Consider the following 12,958-nt stretch of genomic DNA (forward strand, 5'->3'; position numbering starts at 1 on the left):
TTTTTTTTTTTTTTTTCATTTTTACTGTGGGAATGTACACATAGCAGAAAATTTCTCATTTTGACTTTTTAAAATTGTATTATTCAGTGGTATTAGTATATTTGTACTTTTCTTTTGTCATCACCACTATCAAGTTCTAGAATATTTTCATTATCTCTAAAGAAATCCCTTTACCCATTAAGCTGTCATTCCTCATTCCAGCCCCTGGTAACCTCTTATTTACCTGCTTTCTGTCTGTCTAGATTTGTCTATTCTGGATATTTCATGTAAATGGAATCAAACAACATGTGGCCTTTTAAGTCTGGTTTTTCTCACTTAGCATAATGTTTTCAAGGTTCATTCATATGTACCACATTATCAATATTCCATTTCTCTTACCTTGCTAGATAATGTTCCATAGTATAGATGTAGTACATTTTGTTTATACATTCCTCTGATGATGGACGTTTGGATTGTTTCTACTTTTGGCTATTTTGAATGATCTGCTCTGAATAGTCAGGTGTAAGTTTTTCATTTTCTTGGGTGTAGGCATGCTTCAGTGGTATTGTAGTTTCACTTCCAAACCGCCACAATAAAGTGAATATTGCTATAAAGCCAATGTTGCATTGAGTCACAAGAGTTTTTTGTTTTCTAAGCATATAAAATTTATGTTTATAGTATACTGCATTCTATAGGTGTATAGTAGCATTTTGTCTAGAAAACAGTATACATAAATAATTTAAAAATTCCTGATTGCTAAAAAATACTGACAGTCATCCAAGCCTTCAACAAGTTGTAATCTGGTGGTCTTGCCTCAGTATTAATGGCTGCTGACTGATGGGGGTTGTGGATGCTGAAGGTTGGAGTATCTGTGGCAATTTCTTAAAACGAGAACAGTGACATTTGCTACATTGGTTGACATTTCCTTTCATGAGAGATTTCTCTCTCTTTAACATCCAATGCTGTTTGATAGCATTTTGTCCACAGTAGAACCTCTTTTAACTTGAAATCAGTTCTCTCAAACCTTGCCACTGCTTTATCAACTGAATTTGTGTAATATTCTAAATTATTTGTGGTCATTTCCACAATGTTAATAGGCTGGGTGTCGTGGTTCATATCTGTAATCCTAGCACTTTGGGATGCCAAGGCAGGAAGATCACTTGAGGCTTAGAGTTTGAGACCAGCCTGGGCAACATAGCAAGACCCTTGTCTTTACAGAAGATAAAAAAAATTAGCCAGGTGTAGTAGTGTATACTTGCCCCAGCTACTAGAGAGGCTGAGGTACAAGATTTGCTTGAGCCCAGGAGTTCAAGTGGCAATGAGCTCTCATCATGCTGTTGTACTCTGACCTGGGTGACAGAGTAAGACCCTGTTTCTATTTATTTATTTATTTATTTTAAAGTAATTTTTTTTTTTTTAAAGAGACAGAGTCTCACTTTATTGCCCTCAGTAGAGTGCTGTGGCATCATAGCTCATAGCAACCTCCAACTCCTGGGCTTAGGCAATTTTCTGTCTCAGACTCCAAGTAGCTGGGACTATAGGTGCCTGCCACAACGCCTGGCTATTTTTTTGTTGTTGCAGTTTGGCTGGGGTGGGGTTTGAACCTGTTACCTGCGGTATATGGGGTATATGAGTGTCACCTACCCACTGAGCCACAGGTGCCACCCCGTTTCTATTTAAAAAAAACTAAACAAACCAGCATTAGCAGCATCTTCACCAAGAGTAGATTCTATCTAAAAAACCTACTTTCTTTGCTCATCCATAAGAAGCATCTCCTCATTAGTTAATTTTATCATAACATTGTAGCAATTACATCTTCAGGTTCTACTTCTGATTCTTTTTTGTTACTATTTATAACCCACCTGCAGTGATTTTCTCTACTGAAATCTTGAACTCCTCAAAGCTATTCATAAGGGTTAGAATCAACCTATTCCAAACTTTTTATTAATGTTGGTATTTTTATCTCCTACGAATCACAAATGTTCTTTTTTTTTTGTAGAGACAGAGTCTCACTTTATCGCCCTTGGTAGAGTGCCATGGCATCACACAGCTCACAGCAACCTCCAACTCCTGGGCTTAGGCGATTATCTTGCCTCAGCCTCCTGAGTAGCTGGGACTACAGGCACCCACCATAACACCCGGCTATTTTTTTGATGCAGTTTGGCTGTGGCCGGGTTTAAACCCGCCACCCTTGGTATATGGGGCCAACACCCTACCCACTGAGTCATAGACGCTACCCACATAAATGTTCTTAATGGCATCTAAAATAGTGAATCCTTTTGTGGTCGCTATAGCCTTACAAATGTATTTCTTAAATGATAAGACTTGATCCATAGGCAGCAGAATTGATATATGTTAGGCATAAAAACAATGTTAATTTCCTTCTACATCTGCATCAAGAGCAGATGGATGTCATTGGGTGACAAGATGGATTGTCATTGTCGATGAGAAGTAATTTTTTTCTTTCTTTTTGAGACAGAGACTCACTTTGTTGCCCTCGGTAGAGTGCCGTAGCGTCACAGCTCACAGCAACCTCAAACTCTTGGGTTCAAGTGATTCTCTTGCCTTAGCCTCCTGAGTTGCTGGGACTGTAGGCGCCTGCCACAACGCCCAGCTAGTTTTTTTATTTTTGGTAGAGACGAGGTCTCACTCTTTCTCAAGGTGATCTGGAACTCTTGAGCTCAGATGATCCACCTGCCTCAGCCTCCCAGAGTGCTAGGATTATAGGCATGGGCCGCTGCGCCCAGCCAAGAAGTAATATTTTGAAAGGAATTTTTTTTCTGAGCAGTTGGTCTCAACAGTGGGCTTAAATTATTCAGTGAGCCATGCTGTAAACAGTTGTACAGTCATCTAAGCTTTGTTATTACATTTATAGATCATGACAAAGTAGATTTAGGGCTTTAGGATTTCAAGAATGGTAAATAAACATTGGCTTCCACTTAAAGTCACCAGGTATATTATTGCCCCCTAACAAGGGAGTTAGCATATCCTTTAAAGCTTTGAAGCTATTCACTGACTTCTCTCTAGCTACTGAAAGTCATTGGTGGCATCTTACTCCAATAGAAGGCTGGTTTATCTGCCTGGAAAATCTGTTGTTTTGGTATAGCTACCTTCATTAGTTATTTTAACTAGAGGTTCTGGCTGACTTGCTGCATCATTTCCATTAGCTCTTCCTGCTTCACCTTATACTTTATGTTAATTGAGATACCTTTTTTCTTTAAATGTTATGAAGCAATCTCTGCTACCTTCAAACTTTTCTTCTTTATCTTTCTCAGCCTTCATAGAGTTGATGAGAGTTAGAGCCAGGCTGTGGATTAGGCTTTAGTTTAATGGAATGTTGTAGCTGGTTTGATCTTCTGTACTAGCCACCAAAACTGCTTTGTATCAGCAATAAGACTGTTTTGTTCTCTTACTAATGACATGTTCCCTGGAGTAGCACTTTATCTATTCACATATTTTATTTATTATTTAGAGAGGGGTTCTCTTTCTGTCATTCAGCCTGCATTGCAGTGTTGGGATCATAGCTTTCTGTTAACTTCGAACTCCTGGGTTCAAGCATCTGTCTGCTTTGTCCCCCTGAGTAGCTAGCTAGTACTATGGCAAGGGGCCACCATGCCCAGCTAATTTTTTTATTTTTTGTAGAAATGGGATCTCACTCTGCCACCCAGGCTAGTCTTGAACTCCTGACCTCAAGCACTACTCTCACCTAGGCTTCCTGAGGTGCTGGGATTATAGATGTGAGCCATCATGCTCCTAGCCTGGACAATAGCACTTTAAATTTTAAGAACTTTTTTTTTGTACTCACTATTTGGCTAATTGGCCCAAGAGACCTTTTGGCCTGCCTCTGCTTTTGACATGTCTTTCTCACTAAGCTTAATCATGTCTAGCTTTGATTTAAAATGAATGATGTGAACTGTTCCTTTCACTTGAACACTTAGAGGTCACTGTAGGTTATTTGGCATAATTCAATATTATTGCAGCCCTGGGAGTAGTAGGTTCAAGGCAAGGCCTCCTCGGGTGAGGAGGAGAGAGGCAGGATCGGCCAGCTGGTGGAGCAGTCAGAACACATTTTTCATTTAGGATTGCTATCTTATATGGGTATTGGTGTGTGGCACCTGAAAACATTTAAAATAGTAACACCAAAGATCACTGATTGTAGGTCACCATAACAGGTGTAATAATAATGAAAAAGTTTGAAATATTGCGAGAATGATCAAAATGTGGCAGAGACATGAAGTGAGCACTTGCTGTAGGAAAAATAGTAACAGGCTTGCTTGATATAGGATTGCCACAAATCTTCAGTTTGTAAAAGACAGACTATCTGCAAAATATAATAAACTTCAATAAAACAAGATGTGCCTGTATATACTTGGGAGTGGAACTGCTGGGTTATAAGGCAGTTTATGTGTTTAGCGTTTTTTGAAGAACCATCGAACTATTTTCAATAGTGCCTACATCATGGTGCATTCCTAACAGCAGTGTATGTAGTTCATAATTTCTCCACATCCTTGCAAACACTTGTACTTTCACATATTGCGCATGGAGTTTATCAGGTCTCTTGGATCTTATCTGGGTAGTTCCTCAGTTTTCTGTCTTCTTTGTGATTGTTTTGAAAATTGCTAGTCATTTGTTTAACAGAATACCACTGTTTGATGATTGCTTGTGATTAAAATCAGGTTGTATGTTTTTTGGCAAGTATATGTCAGAAGTGATACTGCATTGTTTTCATTGCATCTCAGATCAGTTGCCACATGATGATATTGTTAACTGATAGTGCTAACTTTGAAATAGTTTTATAAGGTCAAAGTGGTGTCTGTTAGATTTTTTTTTTCATTGTAAGGTGGTTTTTCCCCTTTATAATTGATAGGTATTTTTTAAGACGCATCTTTGAGACTGTAATATCTTGTTTACCATCATGCTTTTACTCACTAATTTTAGCATCCATTAATGAATTTTGACTAAAACAGTTATTGTGACATTTCCTATTTGGTGATTTTGTGTCATTAATTTTTCATCACCTGGGCTCGGTGCCTGTGGCTCAAGCGGCTAAGGCACCAGCCACGTACACCCAAGGTGGCGGGTTTGAATCCAGCCCGGACCCGCCAAACAACAATGATGGCTGCAACCAAAAATAGCCGGGCGTTGTGGCAGGCACCTGTGGTCCCAGCTACTTGGGAGGCGGAGGCAGGAGACTCGCTTGAGCCCAGGAGTTGGAGGTTGCTGTGAGCTGTGATGCCACGCCACTCTACTCAGGGGGACAGCTTGAGGCTCTGTCTCAAAAAAAAAAAAATTTTTTTTTTTCATCACCTGATATTCTATACATGACATTGTAGTAAGCTTATTTACTTAGAATCATGCAGGGATGAAATTAAAAGACTCTTAAATGATCATCTAGGGACTCCCCTGTTGGAAAATCATACTATGTTAACTATACTTTTGCTGTGGTAAGTTGAGGCAATGAGTGAATGCTTAAAATCTTTTACCAAGATTTCACAGTATCATAACAATTGGATGTTATTTTACAGAAGTATTTGTTTACAATGGAGTAAAAAATTTAAAAAGCTTAATCCTTTACTTTAGTTGGCTTGAAAAGCACTGGTCTTTTTTTTTTTTTTTAAGAGACAGAGTCTCACTGTATTGCCCTCGGTAGAGTGCGTGGCATTGTCGCTCACAGCAACCTTCAACTCCCAGGCTTAGGTGATTCCCTTGCCTCAGCCTCCCTAGTAGCTGGGACTACCAGCACCCGCCACAATGCCCAGCTATTTTTCTTTTTGTTGTTGTTGTTGCAGTTTGGCCAGGGGTAGGTTTGAACCCACCATCCTCCATAAAAGAGGCTGAGCACCCTACCTACTTAGCAACAGGCACCACCCAAAAAAGCACTGGTCTGAAAGAATACTCAAAAGCTGAAGTGCTTAGTAGATTTGTTGAATATATCTACATCATGGTGTTCAGAAATCACTACTTCTTTAAGTAGTTATAGGAGTGTGGCACTGGGTTAAGTGAAGGACAAAGGTTAGAAAAGAGGGGGATATAAACACAGATATGTGGGAAAAATGGGAAGATAGGTGCAGGAAAGAGAACATATTTTATGAATAGGCAATAAGGCCTTAAGGCACATCCGCTAGCATTTCTGATATAGATTGCCCCTTTCATCTGTAGTTTTGTTTTCAGCTTTGTTAGTTTATATATGTTAGGAATGATGTAAAGCACAAAGTTTTAAAAATAATCCTTTTTTTAAAGTGAGAGCAACAGAAAGAATGTTAAATATTCTACATTTTATGTCCTTTACATCATCACATAGAGAGGGCACTAATTTTCAGAAGACCTAAGAGAAGGAAAAGAAAGTAAACCAATCAAAATAATTAGCACTTATAAAGAGGAAAATGAAGAAAATAGAAGAGAGAAATCATTATGGGTATGATTGTTCAGTATATATTGGTTTTGTCAGTTTATCTAATTCCTGCCTAGTTGGTAAATTACTTTTGAATCTCCAAGGTATTTGTTATTATTATCATTATTATTATTTTGGCCTTTGTAATAGACTCTTTTGATTTGATTATTGTTTTCTAGGAATACAGGAGTTTCCTGAAAATATTAAAAATTGTAAAGTTTTGACAGTTGTGGAGGCCAGTGTAAACCCTATTTCCAAGTAAGTTCTTTTCAGTTGAATAAGGTACTTATGTGAATAAAACAATTATAAAACAGTAGCAGACTGTACATATTTTAATGGAAAATACAGTAGAACCTCCATAGTTGACCACTTTCTTACATACTTTGACCACCTCCTTAAGTTGACCTAATTTTCATAGACAAGACACACACTACAAGTACAAATCAGTATAGTAAGCCTAGTTTCTTAGGTTGACCACCTCTGTATGTTCACCAGTTTGTTACATTCCCTTTGGTGGTCAACTTACAGAGCTTCTGCTCTCTCAGTATTAAAGCTATATAAAATTTCAATTTTGGAGTATAAAAGAAAGTTTTAGACAATCTTTCTATACCAATATATTATAAACATAAAATTGAGATCCAAAAGAGGTAACGTAAGTATTTTGTTCCATCTCTTATAGATAATGTCAGAAATGAGACCAGAATCTAGGTTTTCTCACTCAGTATTATTTTTACATGTCAGAATGTCTTTACCTTTGAATCAGTCATCTTCAAACTTTTGAAAATTATAAAAGAAACTGAAAAGTTGAGAAGGTAAAACAAGAAAAGGAAAAAACGTGATTGGTTGCAACATACACCAGATGTTATGTATTTTGATGGTAATGGCTATAAATAGAAAGTTTTCCTGGCACCAAACCTGTTAAATTTAAAAAGTGGAATAGTGGAGCAAAAAGTGAATAGAGGGAAGCATAGCTTATCATAGCTAAGTCAAAAGTTGACACCAGCTTTCATGAAAAACACAATTAAATTCAAGTTGGGGGAGAGGGAATGAGAATGAGGGATTGGTAAAGTCTTACCTGATGTGCACAATGAAAGGGTATACAGCACACTCTCTGGGTGAAGGGCTTAACTACAACTTGGATTTTGCCTGACAGAAGCAATGTAACCTAATCATTTGTACCCACACATTAATCTGAAATTAAAAAAAAAGAGAGAGAGAAACCAGTTTGCACATGTTTTATTGTGCTAGTTTTTTTTTTTTTTTTTGGTTGTTGTTGTTTGAGACTCTGTTACTCCACCTAGCATACAGTGTCAACCTTAAACTCAAGGGAGCCTCTTGAGTAGCTGAGAGTACAGGCATACTCCACTTTGCCCAGCTAATTTTTCTATATCTTTTTTTTTTTTTTTTAAATAGAGATGGGGGTCTTGCTCTTGCTCAGGCTGGTCTTGAATTCTCTCTTTCCCCCCCCCCCCCCCTTTTTGAGACAGAACCTCAAGCTGTCACCCTGGGTAGAGTGCCATGGCATCACGGCTCACAGCCACCTCCAGCTCCTGGGCTTAAACGATTCTCTTGCCTTAGCCTCCCAAGTAGCTGGGACCACAGGCACCTGCCACAATGCCAGCTACTTTTTGGGCTGTAGTTGTTGTTGTTTGGCAGGCCCAGGCTGGATTTGAACCTGCCAGCTCTGGTGTATGTGGCTGGCGCCGTATCTACTTGAGCTATAGGCGGTGAGCCTAGTCTTGAATTCTTGAGCTCGAGTGATTGTTGTAGAGTGCTAGAATTAAAGGCATGAGCCACCGTGCCAGGCAATACCATATTTCTTGATGAGTTTTTTGAGACAGTTGTTTCATTTGCTGCCAAGATGGAAGAATGGAGGTGAAGGATAAATAAGATCAGTCAAAGTCCGACATGTCTTACTGCATGAGGATTTTGTATTTGTTAAAATCTGGGACAAACATGTAAAGATAATATCCATTCTCTTCATTTGAAAATAGTGCTCTAGCCTCAAATTTTAGATTTTTTTTTTTTCTTTTAAAGACAGAATTTTACTTTGTCGCCCTCGGTAGAGTGTTGTGGCATCACAGTCACAGCTCACAGCAACCTCCAACTCTTGGACTTAATTGATTCTCTTGCCTCAGCCTCCCAAGTAGCTGGGACTACAGTTGCCCACCACAACGCCTAGCTATTTTTATTTTTCGGTTGTAGTTGTCATTGTTGTTTGGCAGGCCTGGGCTAGATTCAAACCCGCCAGCTCTGGTGTATGTGGCTGACGCCCTAGCCACTGAGCTACAGGCACTGAGTTTTAGATTTTTTTTTTTTTGGCTGGGGCTGGATTTGAACTTGCCATCTCCAGCATATGGGGCCGCTGCCCTACCCTTTTGAGCCACAGGCATCACCTAAGTTTTAGATTTTTAACTTGTTTCATAATTAAGAAGAAATACAAGTAAAGCTAATACAGATAGATTGTTACGTGTGTCTAAAATATCATTCAGCTTTTAGTATTATTTCTTCTCACTTGCTCATTATAAAATTCTACAATCCTAATAATGTTTAGAGAGCAAATGGTAATATTGAAAATAATTAAACCAGTGGTTTCAGCTGGGGGCTGTTGTGGCCCACGGGATATTTGGCAACTTCTAGAGATATTTTTGGTTCTCATAGGGGATGTAGGTACATTTGTGCGTTACTGGTATCTAGTTGGTAGAAGTTAGGGTTGTAGCTAAGTATCTGACAGTGCACAAGACAACAAAGAATTCAGCCCAAAATGTTTTTGCCAACGTTTAGAAATTCTCATCTAGTCTTTTGAATTGATGTTAGATAAGGCATATTCAAGAGTGCCTACAGAATATAGTTAATGCTAAATATATTTCTATGTATTGTGGTTCATTCATAGTTGACTATTTTGTATAGATTTTATGTTACTAAAACATATTATGATGTAAATAAAAAAATATTACCTCACTTTTAACAAAGGAATGAAGATATAAACCTGAGACAGGTAAGTTAATTTGAGGATTACTAATAAAAGTAAGGAGGTGACTATTATCTCTTGAGAAAATACCTTAATTTTACAAATTTTTAGATTTTACTGAGAAACTAAAATTCTACGTATGAACTTAATTTAAATTCTGATATATTTTATATAGGCTCCCTGATGGATTTTCTCAGCTGTTAAACCTAACCCAGCTATATCTGAATGATGCTTTCCTTGAGTTTTTGCCAGCTAATTTTGGCAGGTAAATTATAGTTTCTTTGAAAACCATTTATTAGTAGCTCTTGTAAAGTTTACAAAACTACAAGCTGCTTTAGTAATACTGTTAATTACTGTTTCAAATAAGCTCTTCTGTTATTTTTTCTAGGCATTGTTCTTTTTTTTTTCTTCAAATTAGAAATGTGGTTTTTATTTTATTTTTTTTATCACGGAAGCTTTTTTTTCTGATTTTACTTTTTTATTAAATCATAAATGTGTAGATCATGTATACATTAATGCGTGTGTGGGGTACAATGTGCTGATTTCACATAGAATTAGGAGTGTTTATATCACACTGGTTAATATAAACCTCATCTCGTTTACTTAATGATTGTGTTAAGATATTTATACCCTGTACTTAATAAATCTGACAAGTACCCTTGCATTATGCAAGCATGGTCGTTTTTATAGTTTTCTTTGAATCTTCATATTTTGAAATAATTTTCCCAAGTAAACAACAAACAATGAGTTTTTGTTTTTGTTTTTTTTGAGACAGCATCTCACTCTGCAATGGTATGGTAGTGCAATCATGATTCATCGCAGCTTTGAATTCCTTGGCTTATGTGATCCTCCTGTGTTAGCCTCTCAAGGAGCTGGGAGTATAGCCATGCACCACAGCACTCAGTTACGTTTAAAACTTTTTGTAGAGATGAGTCTCATTGTGTTACCCAGGTTGGTCTCGAATTCCTGACCTTAAGCAGTTCTCCTCCTTAGCCTACCAAAGTGCTGAGGTAATAGGCATGAACCACTGCATCTGGCCAACAATGAGAATTGGAAAGGAAATAAATAAGTTGGTTTTTAAGGTGGAAAAAACAAAGTTTTCTGTTTTTTTTGCAGTTTTTGGCCGGGGCTGGGTTTGAACCTGCTACCTCTGACATATGGGCTGGCACCCTACCCCTTTGAGCCACAGGCACTGCCCAGGAATCAAGTTTTTTTTTTTTTTTTCTAGAGGCAGGATCTCACTCTGTTACCCAGGCTGGAGTATGGTGGTACAGTCATAACTAACTGCAGCTTTTAACTCCTGGGCTTAAGTGATATTCTTCCCTTCTTCTGAGTAGTTGGGACTATAGATGTGTGCCACTAAGCCTGGCTAATTTTTCTTGTTTTTTGTAGAAATGAGGTATTGCGGTGTTGAACTCCTGTCCTTAATCAATCCTTGCTCCTTTGCCTCCCTGAGTGCTGGGATTGTAGATGTGACCCGCTGCTCTGGCCCTTGGAATCAAAATTTTTGACAAAAGAGAATCTGTTTCTAGGGTCTGCCTCATTATTTCTCCATTACCCCTCAAGTCCTTGAGTAATTTTTTAAACAACAGGTGGATGAATAGTAGGTATCAAGTCATTATTGAATTGAAATTAATTACTAGAGAAAGTTTTAGCCAACTAAATGTTAACTTTGTAGTCATTTTTGTCTGAAAATAATTGGTGCACTTGTCACATTATTTTAACGTGTCTGGCATCTGCATCACTTAATTTGCACATTTCCCTCTTTTTTTTTTTTTTTTTTTGCCCAGTTTTTGGCCAGGGCTAGGTTTGAACCCACCACCTCCAGCATTTGGGGCCAGCACTCTACTCCTTTGAGCCACAGGCACCACCCCATTTCCCTCTATTTTTAATGGACTGTCCATCAAAGAAGTACCAAAGTCTTTTCTTCCTTTGCATTTTATTTTATTTTACTTTTATTTATTTATTTTTTGGAGACAGAGTCTCACTGTGTTGCCCTTGGTAGAGTGCTATGGAATCACAGCTCACAGCAACCTTAAACTCTTGGGCTTAGGTGATTCTCTTGCCTCAGCCTCCCACATAGCTGGGACTACAGTTGCCTGCCACAACACCTGGCTAGTTTTTGTTGTAGTTGTCACCATTGTTCAGCTGGCCCAGGCCAGGCTTAAACCCACCAGCCTCGGTGCATGCGGCTGGCTCTATAACCACTGTGCCACGGGTGCTGAGCCTCATTTTATTTTCTTTTGTGTGTAATTTTTAATGTGTTACTCTGCACGTAGTAATTACACAATTATATTGGTTGTTTTAAAACTTTAGAATATGAAGTTAATTTGTTATTTAAATTTCTTATCTTTGTTATAGATATTTGTTATTTGTTTTGCAGATTAACTAAACTCCAGATATTAGAACTTAGAGAAAACCAGTTGAAAATGTTGCCTAAGTAAGTAAAGGTGCTATCATTTAAAAAATTTAACTTAGAATTTTTAAGCCTTAAATTCTTAAGAATGTTAAATTTTTATTATTAAAAAATGTGTCAGTTATTTTTAACACCCAGCATTTATGATCATCTTATTTGAATTAGTGATATTGAATATAAAACTATATGCATCTGTTAATGGTGTTTAACTTGGTACTACTGTATTGATAATGATTTCATAGATCTCTGAAATAGTCTTTTAGTGTATTATAAACTAGAAATGGGATGACTGGTCCCTTACTAGTAAGCTAATACCAAGAAGAGGTGACAATCCATTTAATTATAAAAGAAACAGCTCTACAAACTCAAAGTATACTATAGCCTGTAGCCATATATTGAAGATGTCTTGAAATATCTTGTATGCATCAAAGTATGTTTTATAGGTCAGGGGATGGCAGACTACAGTCTATGATAGCCAACTCTTGTTGAAATCACATCAAGACTTGTCAGCACTTAAGGAGAAAAACATCTTCATTTACCCAAGGAATAGTTGGTTGTTTTTGTTTACTCAGCTTCCATGACATATTTATATCTCTTATGATATTTGCCACATAATTTTAATGTATGTTTATATATGCCATTCTCTTTCCGCATCAACATATGCACATGCACAAATGTACACATGACCCCCCCCTCCATGATATTAAGTCTTTGAGGGCAGAGACCATGTTTAGTTTTTATACCCAAAAGACAGTATGTTTTAGCTGAGTAATTGATTGTTCAATGCCTGAATGAATAAAGCATATAGTGTTGGTTGTGAGTATAAATTAAAATAGGAATTAATGATCCATATTAAAATTCAAAAAGGTCTATATATTTTGCAGATCTAGTATGTGCAGTGATAATTCCTTAGCTCAAAACTTGACTGGTTTCTAAGAGATTTGAACAACCAAAGTGCCAGTTGTTTACTGTAATAACTATGTCTACAATCGCATCTGATATTACAGGCAATTCAAAGATTTTAATGCCTTTTAGAGTTTTAAATTAGGTCTGTTGATGAATTTTTCTGATAAAATTCTTTCCTCCTTTCTTTTTAAGATGTAGTTTTAACCTTTGAGGCCTCATAAACTATAAAGAGGCTACAGTTAAGGCTGTGTGCATTCAGGATATGTGAGTAGAGTTGGTTTTTTTTTTTTTTTTT

General features: G+C 37.4%; 1 protein-coding gene across 5 annotated transcripts in view; it reads left to right on the plus strand.

Annotated features, from left to right (window-relative positions):
* Nucleotides 1-12,958, plus strand: part of ERBIN (erbb2 interacting protein) — a 155,276-nt gene that overhangs the window by 79,688 nt on the left and 62,630 nt on the right. For all 5 annotated transcript variants that reach the window (XM_003785877.3, XM_003785876.3, XM_003785878.3 and 2 more), the window contains exons 5-7: nucleotides 6,550-6,628; nucleotides 9,517-9,606; nucleotides 11,725-11,781. In XM_003785877.3, coding sequence (XP_003785925.1) covers nucleotides 6,550-6,628; nucleotides 9,517-9,606; nucleotides 11,725-11,781 — 226 coding nt within the window. The remainder of the gene's footprint in view (nucleotides 1-6,549; nucleotides 6,629-9,516; nucleotides 9,607-11,724; nucleotides 11,782-12,958) is intronic.

This window comes from Otolemur garnettii, unplaced genomic scaffold (assembly GCF_000181295.1).
Source record: "Otolemur garnettii isolate 467f Iridium unplaced genomic scaffold, OtoGar3 scaffold00017, whole genome shotgun sequence".
NCBI classification, from domain to species: Eukaryota; Metazoa; Chordata; class Mammalia; order Primates; family Galagidae; genus Otolemur; species Otolemur garnettii.